This window comes from Somniosus microcephalus, unplaced genomic scaffold, assembly GCF_052327205.1.
Source record: "Somniosus microcephalus isolate GS21.2 unplaced genomic scaffold, FLI_Smic_1.0 unresolved_chr1, whole genome shotgun sequence".
NCBI lineage: Eukaryota > Metazoa > Chordata > Chondrichthyes > Squaliformes > Somniosidae > Somniosus > Somniosus microcephalus.
In genome coordinates, this window is record NW_028225179.1 from 107,772,224 (window position 1) to 107,785,097 (window position 12,874).

General features: G+C 48.5%; 1 protein-coding gene across 3 annotated transcripts in view; it reads left to right on the forward strand.

Moving 5' to 3' along the window:
* LOC147095700 (retinoic acid receptor RXR-beta-A-like) overlaps positions 1 to 12,609 on the forward strand; it is a 55,127-nt gene extending 42,518 nt beyond the window's left edge. For all 3 annotated transcript variants that reach the window (XM_085974752.1, XM_085974750.1, XM_085974751.1), the window contains 2 exons: positions 3,499 to 3,604; positions 10,329 to 12,609. In XM_085974752.1, coding sequence (XP_085830878.1) covers positions 3,499 to 3,604; positions 10,329 to 10,476 — 254 coding nt within the window. In that variant the 3' untranslated portion in view covers positions 10,477 to 12,609. The remainder of the gene's footprint in view (positions 1 to 3,498; positions 3,605 to 10,328) is intronic.
* Positions 12,610 to 12,874: the final 265 nt, after the last annotated feature.

The window sequence follows — 12,874 nt, forward strand, 5'->3', positions numbered from 1 at the left end:
GAGGTAGGGTTAGGACAGGCAGCGAGGGAGAGCAGAACAATGAGCATGGAGGTCTGTCTCGGTCACTAAGTATCGGCTCACTTATCAGTGCAGGCAGGGGCTGCGGAAACAAACCTGGCTGCGAGCAGCTCAGAGTGTGTCTGTCAGTCTCTGTCCCGGGGTGTGTCTGTCGGTCTCTCTGTCCCGGGGTGTGTCTGTCGGTCTCTCTGTCCCGGGGTGTGTCTGTCGGTCTCTCTGTCCCGGGGTGTGTCTGTTGGTCTCTCTGTCCCGGGGTGCGTCTGCCGGTCTCTCTGTCCCGGGGTGCGTCTGTCGGTCTCTCTGTCCCGGGGTGCGTCTGTCGGTCTCTCTGTCCCGGGGTGCGTCTGTCGGTCTCTCTGTCCCGGGGTGCGTCTGTCGGTCTCTCTGTCCCGGGGTGTGTCTGTCGGTCTCTCTGTCCCGGGGTGTGTCTGTCGGTATCTCTGTCCCGGGGTGTGTCTGTCGGTATCTCTGTCCCGGGGTGTGTCTGTCGGTCTCTCTGTCCCGGGGTGCATCTGTCGGTCTCTCTGTCCCGGGGTGTGTCTGTCGGTCTCTCTGTCCCAGGGTGCGTATGAGCTTTATGTTTCGACCTCCCAGACAGCGTTCCTGCCGTCGGTCTCGCTGCCCTGTTGCGTGAGTCTCCTCGAGTTGATTTTTCCATGAACAGTGAGTGTGGGCAGACCGAGTGGCGATAGTATCGCAGCTGATACTCGTGCTGTACTCATCCAGTACACAAACACGCACAACTTGCGCCTTTAATGTGGTAAAACATCCCAAGGTGCTTCACGGGCATAGTCAGACAAAATTTGGCTCTGAACCACAGAAGGAAATATTAGGACAGATGACCAAAAGCTTATTCAAAGAGGTAGGTTTTAATGAGGGTCTTAAAGGAGGAAAAGAGAGGCGGAGAGATTTAAGAACATAACATAAGAAATAGGAGCAGGAGTAGGCTCTTCGAGCCTGCTCCTCCATTCAATGAGATCATGGCTGATCTTCTGCCTCAACTCCATTCACCGGCCCTTTCGCCATATCCCTTGATATCCTTACTAGTCAGAAATCTATCGACTTCTGTTTTGAATATACCCAATGACTGAGCCTCCACATCCTTCTGGGGTAGAGAATCCATAGATTCACCACCTGTGTGAAGAAATTTCTTCTCATCTCAGTCCTGAATGGCCTACCCTTTATCCTGAGGCTGTGGCCCCTGGTTCTAGACTCCCCAGCCAAGGGAACCATTCTCCCAGCATCCACCCTATCAAGCCCTGTAATAATTTGTACGCTTCAATGAGATCCCCTCTCATTCTTCTGAATTCAAGAGCATACAGGCCTAGTTTACTCAATCTTTTCTCATACGACAGTCCCGCCATCCCAGGAATCAATCTCGTGAACCTTCATTGCACTCCCTCTATGGCAAGTATATCCTTCCTTAGGTAAGGAGACCAAAATTGTACACAGTACTCCAGGTGTGGTCTCACCAAGGCCCTATATAATTGGAGTAAGACTTCTTTACTCCTGTACTCAAATCCTCTTGTAATGAAGGCCAACATACCATTTGCCTTCCTAATGGCTTGCTGCACCGGCACATTCACTTTCAGTGACTCATGTACAAGGACACCCAGTGATACGCTTATCAATTACTCCATAAAAGGCGATGAATTAGGAAAGTAATGAAAAGGTTTTTATTAACTAAAGAACAGAGCATGCCTCTCGTGGACGACTGGTTCCAAGAAGGAAGTGGGTTGCCGGGCAGCCACCTTTATACCAGGTCATGTAGGCGGAGCCAGCTGAGGCATGCATTGGTACACAGTGAGTAGCAAGAGGTAACAATGTGCAATAACGATAACAGTAGTGAACAACAATGAAAACAATAACAGTGGTTTACCACACCCAGGTCCCTTTGAGCATCTGCATTCCCCAATCTTTCACCATTTAGGAAATACTCTGCCTTTCTGTTTTTTCTACCAAAGTGGGTAACTTCACATTTATCCACATTATATTCCATCTGCCATGTTCTCGCCCACTCACTGAGCCTGTCGAGATCCCCTTGAAGCCTCTTCATATCCTTTTCGCAACTGACACTGCCACCTAGCTTTGTATCATCAGCAAATTTGGAAATGTTACATTTAGTCCCCTCATCTAAATCATTGATATAGATTGTGATTAGCTGGGGCCCAAGCACCGATCCTTGCGGTACCCCACTAGTCACAGCCTGCCATCCTGAAAAAGACCCGTTTATCCCTACTCTTTGTTTTCTGTCTGTTAACCAATTCTCAATCCATGCTAGTATATTGCCCCCAATTCCATGTGCCCTAATTTTGTTCACCAACCTCTTGTGTGGGACCTTATCGAAGGCCTTCTGAAAATCCGGATACACCATATCCACCGGTTCCCCTTTGTCTACTCCACTAGTTACATCCTCAAAGAACTCCAATTGGTTTGTCAAACAGGATTTCCCTTTCATAAATCCATGTTGACTCTGCCCAATCTTACTATTAGTTTCTAAGTGCCCAGTTATTGCATCCTTTATAATAGATTCCAGCATTTTCCCAACTACTGATGTGAGGCTAACAGGTCTGTAGTTCCCTGCTTTCTCTCTCCCTCCTTTCTTAAATAGCGGGGTTACATTTGCTATCCTCCAATCTGCAGGAACCGTTCCAGAATCTATAGAATTTTGGAAGATGACAACCAATGCGTCCACTATTCCAATGGCCACCTCTTTCAAAACCCTAGGATGTAGGTCATCCAGTCCTTGGGATTTATCGACTTTTAGTCCCATTAATTTTGCTAGTACTGTTTTTTTTACTAATAATTTCTTTAAGTTCCTCATTCTGTCTTCCTCCGTGAATACAGAAACAAAGTCTTTATTTAATTTCTCCGCCATTTCCTCATTTCCCATTATAAATTCTCCCGTCTCTGACTGTAAAGGACCTACATTTACCTTCGCCAGTCTTTTTTCCTTTTCACATACCATTTTAGGGAGGGAGTTCCTCAGCTTGTGACCTTGGCAGCTGAAGGCATGGCCACCAATGGCGGAGTGAAGAAAATCGGGGATGCGCTAGAGGCTAGAATTAGAGATCTCTAACGCAGAGATCTCGTAGGGTTGTAGAGTTGGAGGAGGTTACAGAAATAGGGCGGTGGCGAGGCTATGGAGGGATTGGAAAACAAGGATGTGAAAATTAAAATCGAGGCTTTGCTGGACCAGAAGCCAATGTAGGTCAGCGAGCACGGGTGATGGGTGAACAGGACTTGGCTCGCTGTCACACGCACGCACTTTTGCTCACGCACTTCCCGCTGCTTAGCCTGGGACACTGTGATTCCAGGCTGCGATAATTTAAGTTGGTCCGGGTCAGGGATGGAATCGGGAAGTTCGAGTCTGTTCAGGGAGGTTCAAATAGCCACCTGCACTAAAAAGTAACAGTGACTCTGTGAAGTGTCTGGATTCACGCTGTACGTTCCTAACCACACCGTCCTTATGTCACTTAGATGCGAAGGGTCTGTCGAATCCAGCGGAGGTGGAGATTCTCCGGGAGAAGGTTTACGCTTCGCTCGAATCTTACTGCAAGCAGAAGTACCCGGACCAGCTGGGCAGGTGAGTGAGAGCGTGCAAATCCCCACGGCAGGATGCTGCTTGGACAGGGTGCTCCTGCAGCTTTCGACCCCCCCTTCTCCTGGAGCTGCTGGACACCTATTGGGGTCACCCAATCAAAGGCCTCCTCCCGTACCTTTTTTAAAAATTAGTTCATGGGCTGTGGGCATCACTGGCAAGGCCAGCATTTATTGCCCATCCCTAATTGCCCTCGAGAAGGTGGTGGTGAGCCGCTGCAGTCCTTGTGGTGAAGGTCTTAGTATATTTTCTTGCAGTGGTTTTTTACAACTGTGTGGCTTGCTAGGCCATTTCAGAGGGCAGTTAAGTGTCGAGCACATTGCTGTGGGTCTGGAGTCATATATATATATAGGCCAGACCGGGTAATCAGGCAGGGGGACTGTGATATACTTGAACAAATTAGCATTGAGGGAGGAAATACTAGCGGTTTTAGTGGACTTAAAAGTGGATAAATCCCCAGGCCCGGACGCGATGTATCCCAGGCTGCTGTGTGAGGCAAAGGAGGAGATTGCAGGGGCTCTGACACAAATTTTCAGAACCGCTCTGGCCACAGGGGAGGTGCCAGAGGACTGGAGGACAGCTAACGTAGTACCATTATTCAAGAAGGGTAGTAGGGATAAACCGGGGAATTACAGGCCAGTGAGCCTAACATCAGTGGTAGGGAAATTATTGGAAAACATTGAGGGACAGAATTAGTCTCCACTTGGAGAGGCAAGGATTAATCAGGGATAGTCAGCATGGCTTTGTCAGGGGGAGATCATGTCTGACCAATTTGATTGAATTTTTCGAGGGGGTGACTAGGTGTGTGGATGAAGGTAGTGCAGTTGATGTAGTCTACATGGACTTCAGTAAGGCTTTTGACAAAGTCCCCCATGGGAGAACGGTCAAGAAGGTAAGAGCCCATGGGATCCAGGGCAATTTGGCACATTGGATCCAAAATTGGCTTAGTGGCAGGAGGCAGAGGGTGATGGTCGACGGTTGTTTTTGTGACTGGAACCCTGTGTCCAGTCATAGAAACATAGAAGATAGGAGCAGGAGTAGGCCATTCAATGAGATCATGGCTGATCATTCAAATTCAGTACCCTGTCCCTGCCTTCTCCCCATATCCCTTGATCCCTTTAGCCTTAAGAAATATATCCAACTCTTTCTTGAATATATTTAATGAACTGGTGTCCACCGGCCTCTGTGGCAGAGAATTCCACAGGTTCACCACTCTGGGTGAAGAAATTCCTCCTCATTTCAGTCCTAAATGTCCTACCCCTTATCCTTAGACTATGACCCCTGGTTCTGGACTTCCCCGACCATCGGGAACATCCTTCCAGCATCTAGTCTGTCCAGGCCTGACAGAATTTTATAGGTTTCGATGAGATCCCCTCTCAATCTTCTAAACTCCAGTGAGTATAAGCCCAATCAACGCAACCTCTCCTCATACGTCATTCCTGCCATCCCAGGTATCAGCCTGGTGAATCTTCGCTGCACTCCTTCCATGGCAAGAACGTCCTTCCTCAGATAAGGCGACCAAAACTGCACACAATACTCAAGGTGCGGTCTCACCAAGGCCCTGTACAACTGTAGCAAGACATCCTTATTCCTGTACTCGAACCCTCTTGCTACGAAGGCCAACATACCATTTGCCGCCTTAACCGCCTGCTGCACCTGCATGCTTACCTTCAGCGACTGGTGCACAAGAACACCCAGGTCTCTCTGCACTTCCCCTTCACCCAATCTATTGCCATTCAAATAATCTGCCTTCCTGTTTTTGCCTCCAAAGTGGATAACCTCACATTTATCCACATTATAGTGCATTTGCCATGTTTCTGCCCAATCACCTAACCTGTCCAAATCGTACTGGAGTTTCATGACATCCTCCTCACAGCACACCCTCCCACCCAGCTTTGTGTCATCTGCAAATTTGGAGATATTACATCCAATTCCCTCATCCAGATCATTAATATATATTGTGAACAGCTGGGGTCCTAGGACCGATCCTTGCGGTACCCCACTAGTCACTGCCTGCCACTCGGAAAACGACCCGTTTATTCCAACTCTTTGCTTTCTGTCCGCCAACCAGTTCTCTATCCAAGTCAATACCTTGCCCCCAATCCCATGTGCCTTAATTTTGCACGCTAATCTCTTATGCGGGACCTTATCGAAAGCCTTCTGAAAGTCCAAATACACCACATCCACTGGTTCTCCCTTATCTATTTTACCAGTTACATCCTCAAAAAATTCCAGTAGATTAGTCAAGCACGATTTACCTTTTGTAAATCCATGTTCACTTTGTCCGATCCTGTCACTGCTTTTCAAGTGCTCTGCTATTACATCTTTTATAATGGACTCTAGCACTTTCCCCACGACCGATGTCAGGCTTACCGGTCTATAATTCCCCGCTTTTTCTCTGCCACCTTTTTTGAATAGTGGGGTAACATTAGCTACCCTCCAATCCATGGGTACTGTTCCAGAGTCTATCGAGTTCTGGAAGATGACCAGCAATGCATCTTCCTTAAGTACCCTGGGATGTAGATTATCAGGCCCTGGGGGTTTATCGGCCTTCAGTCCCATCAATTTTCCTAACACCATTTCCCTACAAATACTGATTTCTTTCAGTTCCACCCTTTCATCAGACCCTATGTTCCCTGGTATTTCTGGGAGGTTATTTGTGTCCTCCTTTGTGAAGACAGAACCAAAATATGTATTTAGTTGGTCTGCCATTTCTTTGTTCCCCATTATAAATTCCCCCGATTCTGACTGCAAGGGACCTATGCGTGACTTCACCAATCTTTTTCTCTTCACATATCTATAAAAGCTTTTACAGCCAGTTTTTATGTTCCCTGCAAGCTTACTCTCATATTCTATTTTCCCTTTCTTAATTAATCCCTTTGTCCTCCTTTGTTGAATCCTGAACTGCTCCCAATCCTCAGGATTATTGCTTTTTCTGGCCAATTTGTATGTCCTCTCCTTGGATCTTATGCTATCCCTAATTTCCCTTGTTACCTACGGCTGAGTCACCTTTTTTGTTTTATTTTTATGCCAAACTGGGATGAACAACTTCTGTAGTTCATCCATTCGGTCTTTGAATGTTTGCCATTGCCTATCCACCGTCAACCCTTTGAGTGCCATTCCCCAATCAATCCTACCCATCTCGCTCCTCAGACCATTGTAGTTTCCTTTATTTAAATTGAGGACCCTAGTTTCTGAGTCAACTACTTCATTCTCCATCTTAATGAAGAATTCGATCATATTATGATCACTCCGACCCAAGGGGCCTCGTACAACAAGATTGCTAATTAATCCTTTGTCGTTACATAATACCCAGTCTAAGATGGCCTGATCTCTGGTTGGTTCCTCGACATATTGGTCCAGGAAACCATCCCGTAAACACTCCAGGAATTCCTCCTCCACAGTATTGTTACTAATTTGGTTAGCCCAATCTATATGTAGATTAAAGTCACCCATGATGACTGCTGTGCCCTTATTGCACGCTTCTTTAATTTCCCTTTTAATGCCATCCCCAACCTCCGCCTTACTGTTTGGAGGTCTATATACCACTCCCACGAATGTTTTTTTCCCCTTAGTATTTCTCAATTCTACCCATACAGATTCCACATCATCAGAGCTAATATCCTTCATTACCATTGTGTTAATCTCTTCTTTAACCGGTAATGCTACCCCACCTCCCTTTCCTTTTTGCCTATCTTTCCTGAATATCGAATACCCCTGGATGTTGAGTTCCCAGTCTTGGCCATCCTTGAGCCACGTCTCCGTAATCCCAACCAAATCATATTCGTTTACCTCTATTTGCGCAGCCAATTCATCCACCTTATTACAAATGCTCCTCGCATTAAGACACAAAGCCTTTAGGCTTGTTTTTTTAACGCTCTTAGAATTATTATTTACTGTGGCCACGTTTGATTTAAACCCTTGATTTCTCTGACTGCCACTTTTGTTTTTCTCCTTCCTATCTTTTGCTTTTATCCTTGTTTCCCTTTCCTCTGTCTCCCTGCTCAGGTTCCCAACCCCCTTCCATTTTAGTTTAAACCCTCCCCCACAGCACTAGCAAACAAACCCCCTAGGACATCGGTTCCAGCCCTGCCCAGGTGCAGACCGTCCGGTTTGAACTGGTCCCACCTCCCCCAGAACCGGTTCCAATGTCCCAGGAATTTGAATCCCTCCCCCTGGCACCATTCCTCTAGCCACGTATCCATCTGAAGTATCCTTCTATTTCTACTCTGACTAGCACGTGGCACTGGTAGCAATCTTGAGATTACTACCTTTGAGGTCCTGTTTTTTAATTTACCTCCTAACTCCCTATATTCCGCTTTTAGGACCTCATCCCGCTTTTTACCTACATCGTTGGTGCCTATATGCACCACGACAACTGGCTGTTCACCCTCCCCTTCCAAGATGTTCTGCAGCCGCTCGGAGACATCCTTGACCCTTGCACCAGGGAGGCAACACACCATCCTGGAGTCTCGTTTGCGGCCGCAGAAACGCCTATCTATTCCCCTTACAATTGAATCCCCTATTGCTATAGCTCTACCACTCTTTTTCCTCCCATTCTGTGCAGCAGAGCCACCCCTGGTGCCAGGAAGTTGGCTGCTGCTGCCTTCCTCTGATAAGCCATCCCCCCCCAACAGTACTCAAAGTGGTGTATCTGTTGGAGAGGGGGATGGCCACAGGGGACCCCTGCACTACCTGCCTGCGCCTAGTACTCTGCCTGTTGTTCACCCGTTCCCTTTCTTCCTGTCCAACCTCTACCTGTGGTGTGTCCAACTCCCTAAACGTGCTATTCACGATGTCCCGAGCATCGTGAACGCTCCAGTATGCATCCAATCGCAGCTTCAGCGCCGCAATGCGGTCTGTCAGTAGCTGCAGCTGGGTGCACTTCCTGCACACGTAGTTGTCAGGGACACCGGAAGTGTCCCTGAGTTCCCACATATCGCAGGAGGAGCAGATCACAGGGCCGGGCTGTCCTGCCATGATTTACCCTTTGATTTAATTTAAATTCAATTAATTAATCAATCCCACTAATTACACTACAGTTAAATAGTTTACCAACAGTGCCCGCTACACCAGAGAGACCTTAGAAACTATAAACCAGAGTTAAAGTTTAAAAAAGAGAGAAATACTCACCAACCTGCTTCCTGCTGACGTCACACTTTGATTACTTTTTACCTCTCTCCCCTGCTGCTGAGTTGGTATGCCTTGCTCCTCGCTGCCGGTTATAAGCTCCGCCTCACCACAGGGATCGGTGCTGGGTCCTTTGTTGTTTGTAGTGTACATTAATGATTTCGATATGAATGTAGGAGGTATGATCAGTAAGTTCACAGATGACACGAAAATTGGTGGAGTGGTAAATAGCGAGGAGGGAAGCCTCAGGCTACAGGGCGATATAGTCGGGTTGGTCAGATGGGCAGAACAGTGGCAAATGGAATTTAACCCTGAAAAGTGTGAGGTGATGCATTTTGGGAGGACTAACAAGGCAAGGGAATACACAATGAATGGTAAGACCCTAGGAAGAACAAAGCATCAGAGGGAACTTGTTGTGTGTGTACATAGATCCCTGAACGCAGCAGGACAGGTAGATAAGGTGGTTAAAAAGGCATATGGGATACTTGACTTCATTAGCCGAGGCATAGAATATAAGGGCAGGGAGGTTATGATGGAGCTGTACAAAACGCTGGTTAGGCCACAGCTGGAATACTGTGTGCAGTTCTGGTCACCACACTATAGGAGGGATGTGATTGCATTGGAGAGGGTGCAGAGGAGATTTACCAGGATGTTACCTGGAGCGCTTCAGTTATGAAGAGAGACTGGACAGGCTGGGGTTGTTTTCCTTAGAGCAGAGAAGGCTGAGGGGGGACCTGATTGAGGTATACAAAATTATATGGGGGATAGATAGAAAGGAACTTTTCCCCTTAGTAGAGGGGTCAATAACCAGGGGGCATAGTTTCAAGGTAAGGGGCAGGAGGTTTCGAGGGGATTTGAGGAAATACTTTTTCACCCAGCGGGTGGTTGGAATCTGGAACTCACTGCCTGAAAGGGTGGTGGAGACAGGAACCCTCACAACATTCAAGAAGCATTTAGATGAGCACTTGAAATGCCATAGCATACAAGGCTACGGGCCAAGTGCTGGAAAATGGGATTAGAATAGATGGGGCTTGTTGGCCGGCGTGGACATGATGGGCCGAAGGGACTCTTTCTGTGCTGTATAACTCTGACAGATTTCCTTCCCTAAAGGACATTAGTGAACCAGATGGGTTTTACATGACACTCCGATAGTTTCATGGTCACCATTACTGAAGCTAGCTTTTTATTCCAGATTTGTTTTATCAACTGAATTTAAATTCCCCAGCTGCCGTGGTGGGATGTGAACTCGCGTCTCTGGATTGTTAGTTCAGGCCTCTGGATTACTAGCCCAGCAACATCACCACTATGCTACCATACTACCTTAAACCATGGGGCTCACATTCACCCGAAGGCCTCAGCAAGTGATGTTCAGCTGTGGCGGGCTTCATTGTGGCAGATGGGGCTGAGGGAGCAATAAATGTGGAGGAAGGGGTTATTGAGGGGTTATCAGTGGTGGGTCTATAGCAGTGAAGAGGTGTACGGTGGGTGGGGTACGGGATTGCGGGATGCGAGAGTGCCAGACCTGCTCAAAGTGCCAGCCTTGACGCCATGTTGTGCCTCTTGTCTCTTCCACCCCCAGGTTTGCCAAGCTCCTGCTGCGCCTGCCCGCCCTACGCTCCATCGGACTCAAGTGCCTGGAGCACCTCTTCTTCTTCAAGCTGATCGGAGACACCCCCATCGACACCTTCCTCATGGAGATGTTGGAGGCCCCGCACCAGCTGTCCTGAGCGCCCCGCCCCCCGCCCTGAGGTGGGGCGAGGCGGGGTGCTTAACGACTGAGCTAAACGGGACAAAACCGCAGGCCTCAAGGGCCTGGGAGTAATCGGCTGGGAACCAGACCAGACGCCTTTCCTTCCAGACGTATCATTGATTGTCGTTTTGTGTTTGGCCTCGTCTGCTCGCTCGCTCTCTCTCCGTGAACTCCCGAGAGCGGAATTGTCGTCTCCCTCTCGCTGCTTCCGCCATCTAGAAAAGACGGTGGCGCCCTGACAGCTGGTGACAATGGCGGCTCGACGAGGACGCTGCGAGGGGGATGGCGCAATGGCGGAGACACTCCTTTTAGGGGGGAGGGGCCGCTCCCCGGGATCCGGACAGACCCGTCGCTTTCGGTTATATCTGGGAAACGCTGATTGATGAGCTCTCCCCGCTGCCCGTACCGCGGGATTGTCGATCGCACCGCTCTCGCTAACCCGCTCCCCCTCTCCGTTTTACGCAGCCCTCGCTGTCACTCGCTCCCATAGAGATCCAGCGGCCGCTGCCCTTTGGATCCGACGGGACAAGCCTCTTCCTTTTATTTACTCGCACCGAGCCCTGCTTAGCTCATGTTGCGGAGCCACACAAACTGGCGGAGTGATTATTAAATTAAGTGATTCATACAAAGCTACCTGTACGTTTTAGCGGTAAGTGCTGATTGTACTTAGAACCTGCGGCTTTCTGCATAATCTAGCCTCTGGCACCTGGGTTCAATTCCACAGCACCAGGGTAGACATCTTCTGTGGCTGTGAGGGGCCAACAAGGAACGGGTATGGTCAGGCTCCATCCGTATGCGCTGAGTGGGCCGTGGGCAGACAGTGATAATTGTAGGGAATTGGTGTAAGCAACTGACAATAGCAGTAAGAAGTAGGGTCAAGGCATATTGACGGGATTAGATACAGAGCTTTACTCTGTATCTAACCCGTGCTGTACCTGCCCTGGGAGTGTTTGATGGGACAGTGTAGAGGGAGCTTTACTCTGTATCTAACCCGTGCTGTACCTGCCCTGGGAGTGTTTGATGGGATAGTGTAGAGCGAGCTTTACTCTATCTAACCTGTGCTATACCTTCCCTGGGAGTGTTTGATGGGACAATGTAGAGGGCGCTTTACTCCGTATTTAAGCTGCGATGTACCTGCCCTGGGAGTGTTTGATGAGACAATGTAGAGGGAGCTTTCCTCTGTATCTAAGCTGCGATGTACCTGCCCTGGGAGTGTTTGATGGAACAATGTAGAGGAGCTTTACTCTGTATCTGCCCTGGGGGTATTTGATGGGACAGTGTAGAAGGAGCTTTGCTCTGCATCTAACCCGTGCTGTACCTGCCCTGGGAGTGTTTGATGGGACAGTGTAGAGGGCGCTTTACTCTGTATCTAACCCGTGCTGTACCTGCCCTGGGAGTGTTTGATGGGACCGTGTAGAGGGAGCTTTACTCTGTATCTAACCCGTGCTGTACCTGCCCTGGGAGTGTTTGATGGGACCGTGTAGAGGGAGCTTTACTCTGTATCTAACCCGTGCTGTACCTGCCCTGGGAGTGTTTGATGGGACCGTGTAGAGGGAGCTTTACTCTGTATCTAACCCGTGCTGTACCTGCCCTGGGAGTGTTTGATGGGACAGTGTAGAGGGAGCTTTACTCTGTATCTAACCCGTGCTGTACCTGCCCTGGGAGTGTTTGATGGGACAGTGTAGAGGGAGCTTTACTCTGTATCTAACCTGTGCTCTACCTGACTCCAGTGGTGTTGGATGGCGGTACTGGCTGTTTGCAGTGACTCGAATTCCTTTCCACAACAGTAACGTCCCACATCTGATGGAGTTTATCTAAGTGACTTTCATCCAGAGAGCCACTGGACAAATCCAGCAGTTTGGGTACTCGGGCCAGTGTCTGTGAAAACCGGGCCACCGGTTCTGTATGGGTCTCGGGAGAAATGGGCTTGCTTTTTCTTTAAAACCCTGTTCCATCAAACTGTTACATTGGCTGTTTGCAGGTTTGTTGGTGGCTTCAATTTGCTGAGGCACAGAGTATATTTACAGCATGTTTAACAAAATATCAACATTGTGATGTTTTTTGACTTGTATTTTGCTACCAAACCCATAAAAAAAACATTTTAACTCCACCAGCTACCCGTGTGCTGCAGACCTTCAGTGTTGGCTCAAAGAAGTCTGATTATTTGCTTCTCTGCTGTGGCTTTTTAAATTCATTCATGGGATGTGGGCGTCGCTGGCGAGGCCAGTATTTATTGCCCATCCCTGATTGCCCTCGAGAAGGTGGTGCTGACCCACCGCCTTGAACCACGGCAGACTGTGTGGTGAAGGTACTCCCACAATGCTGTTAGGTAGGGAGTTCCAGGATTTTGACCCAGCGACGATGAAGGAACGGCG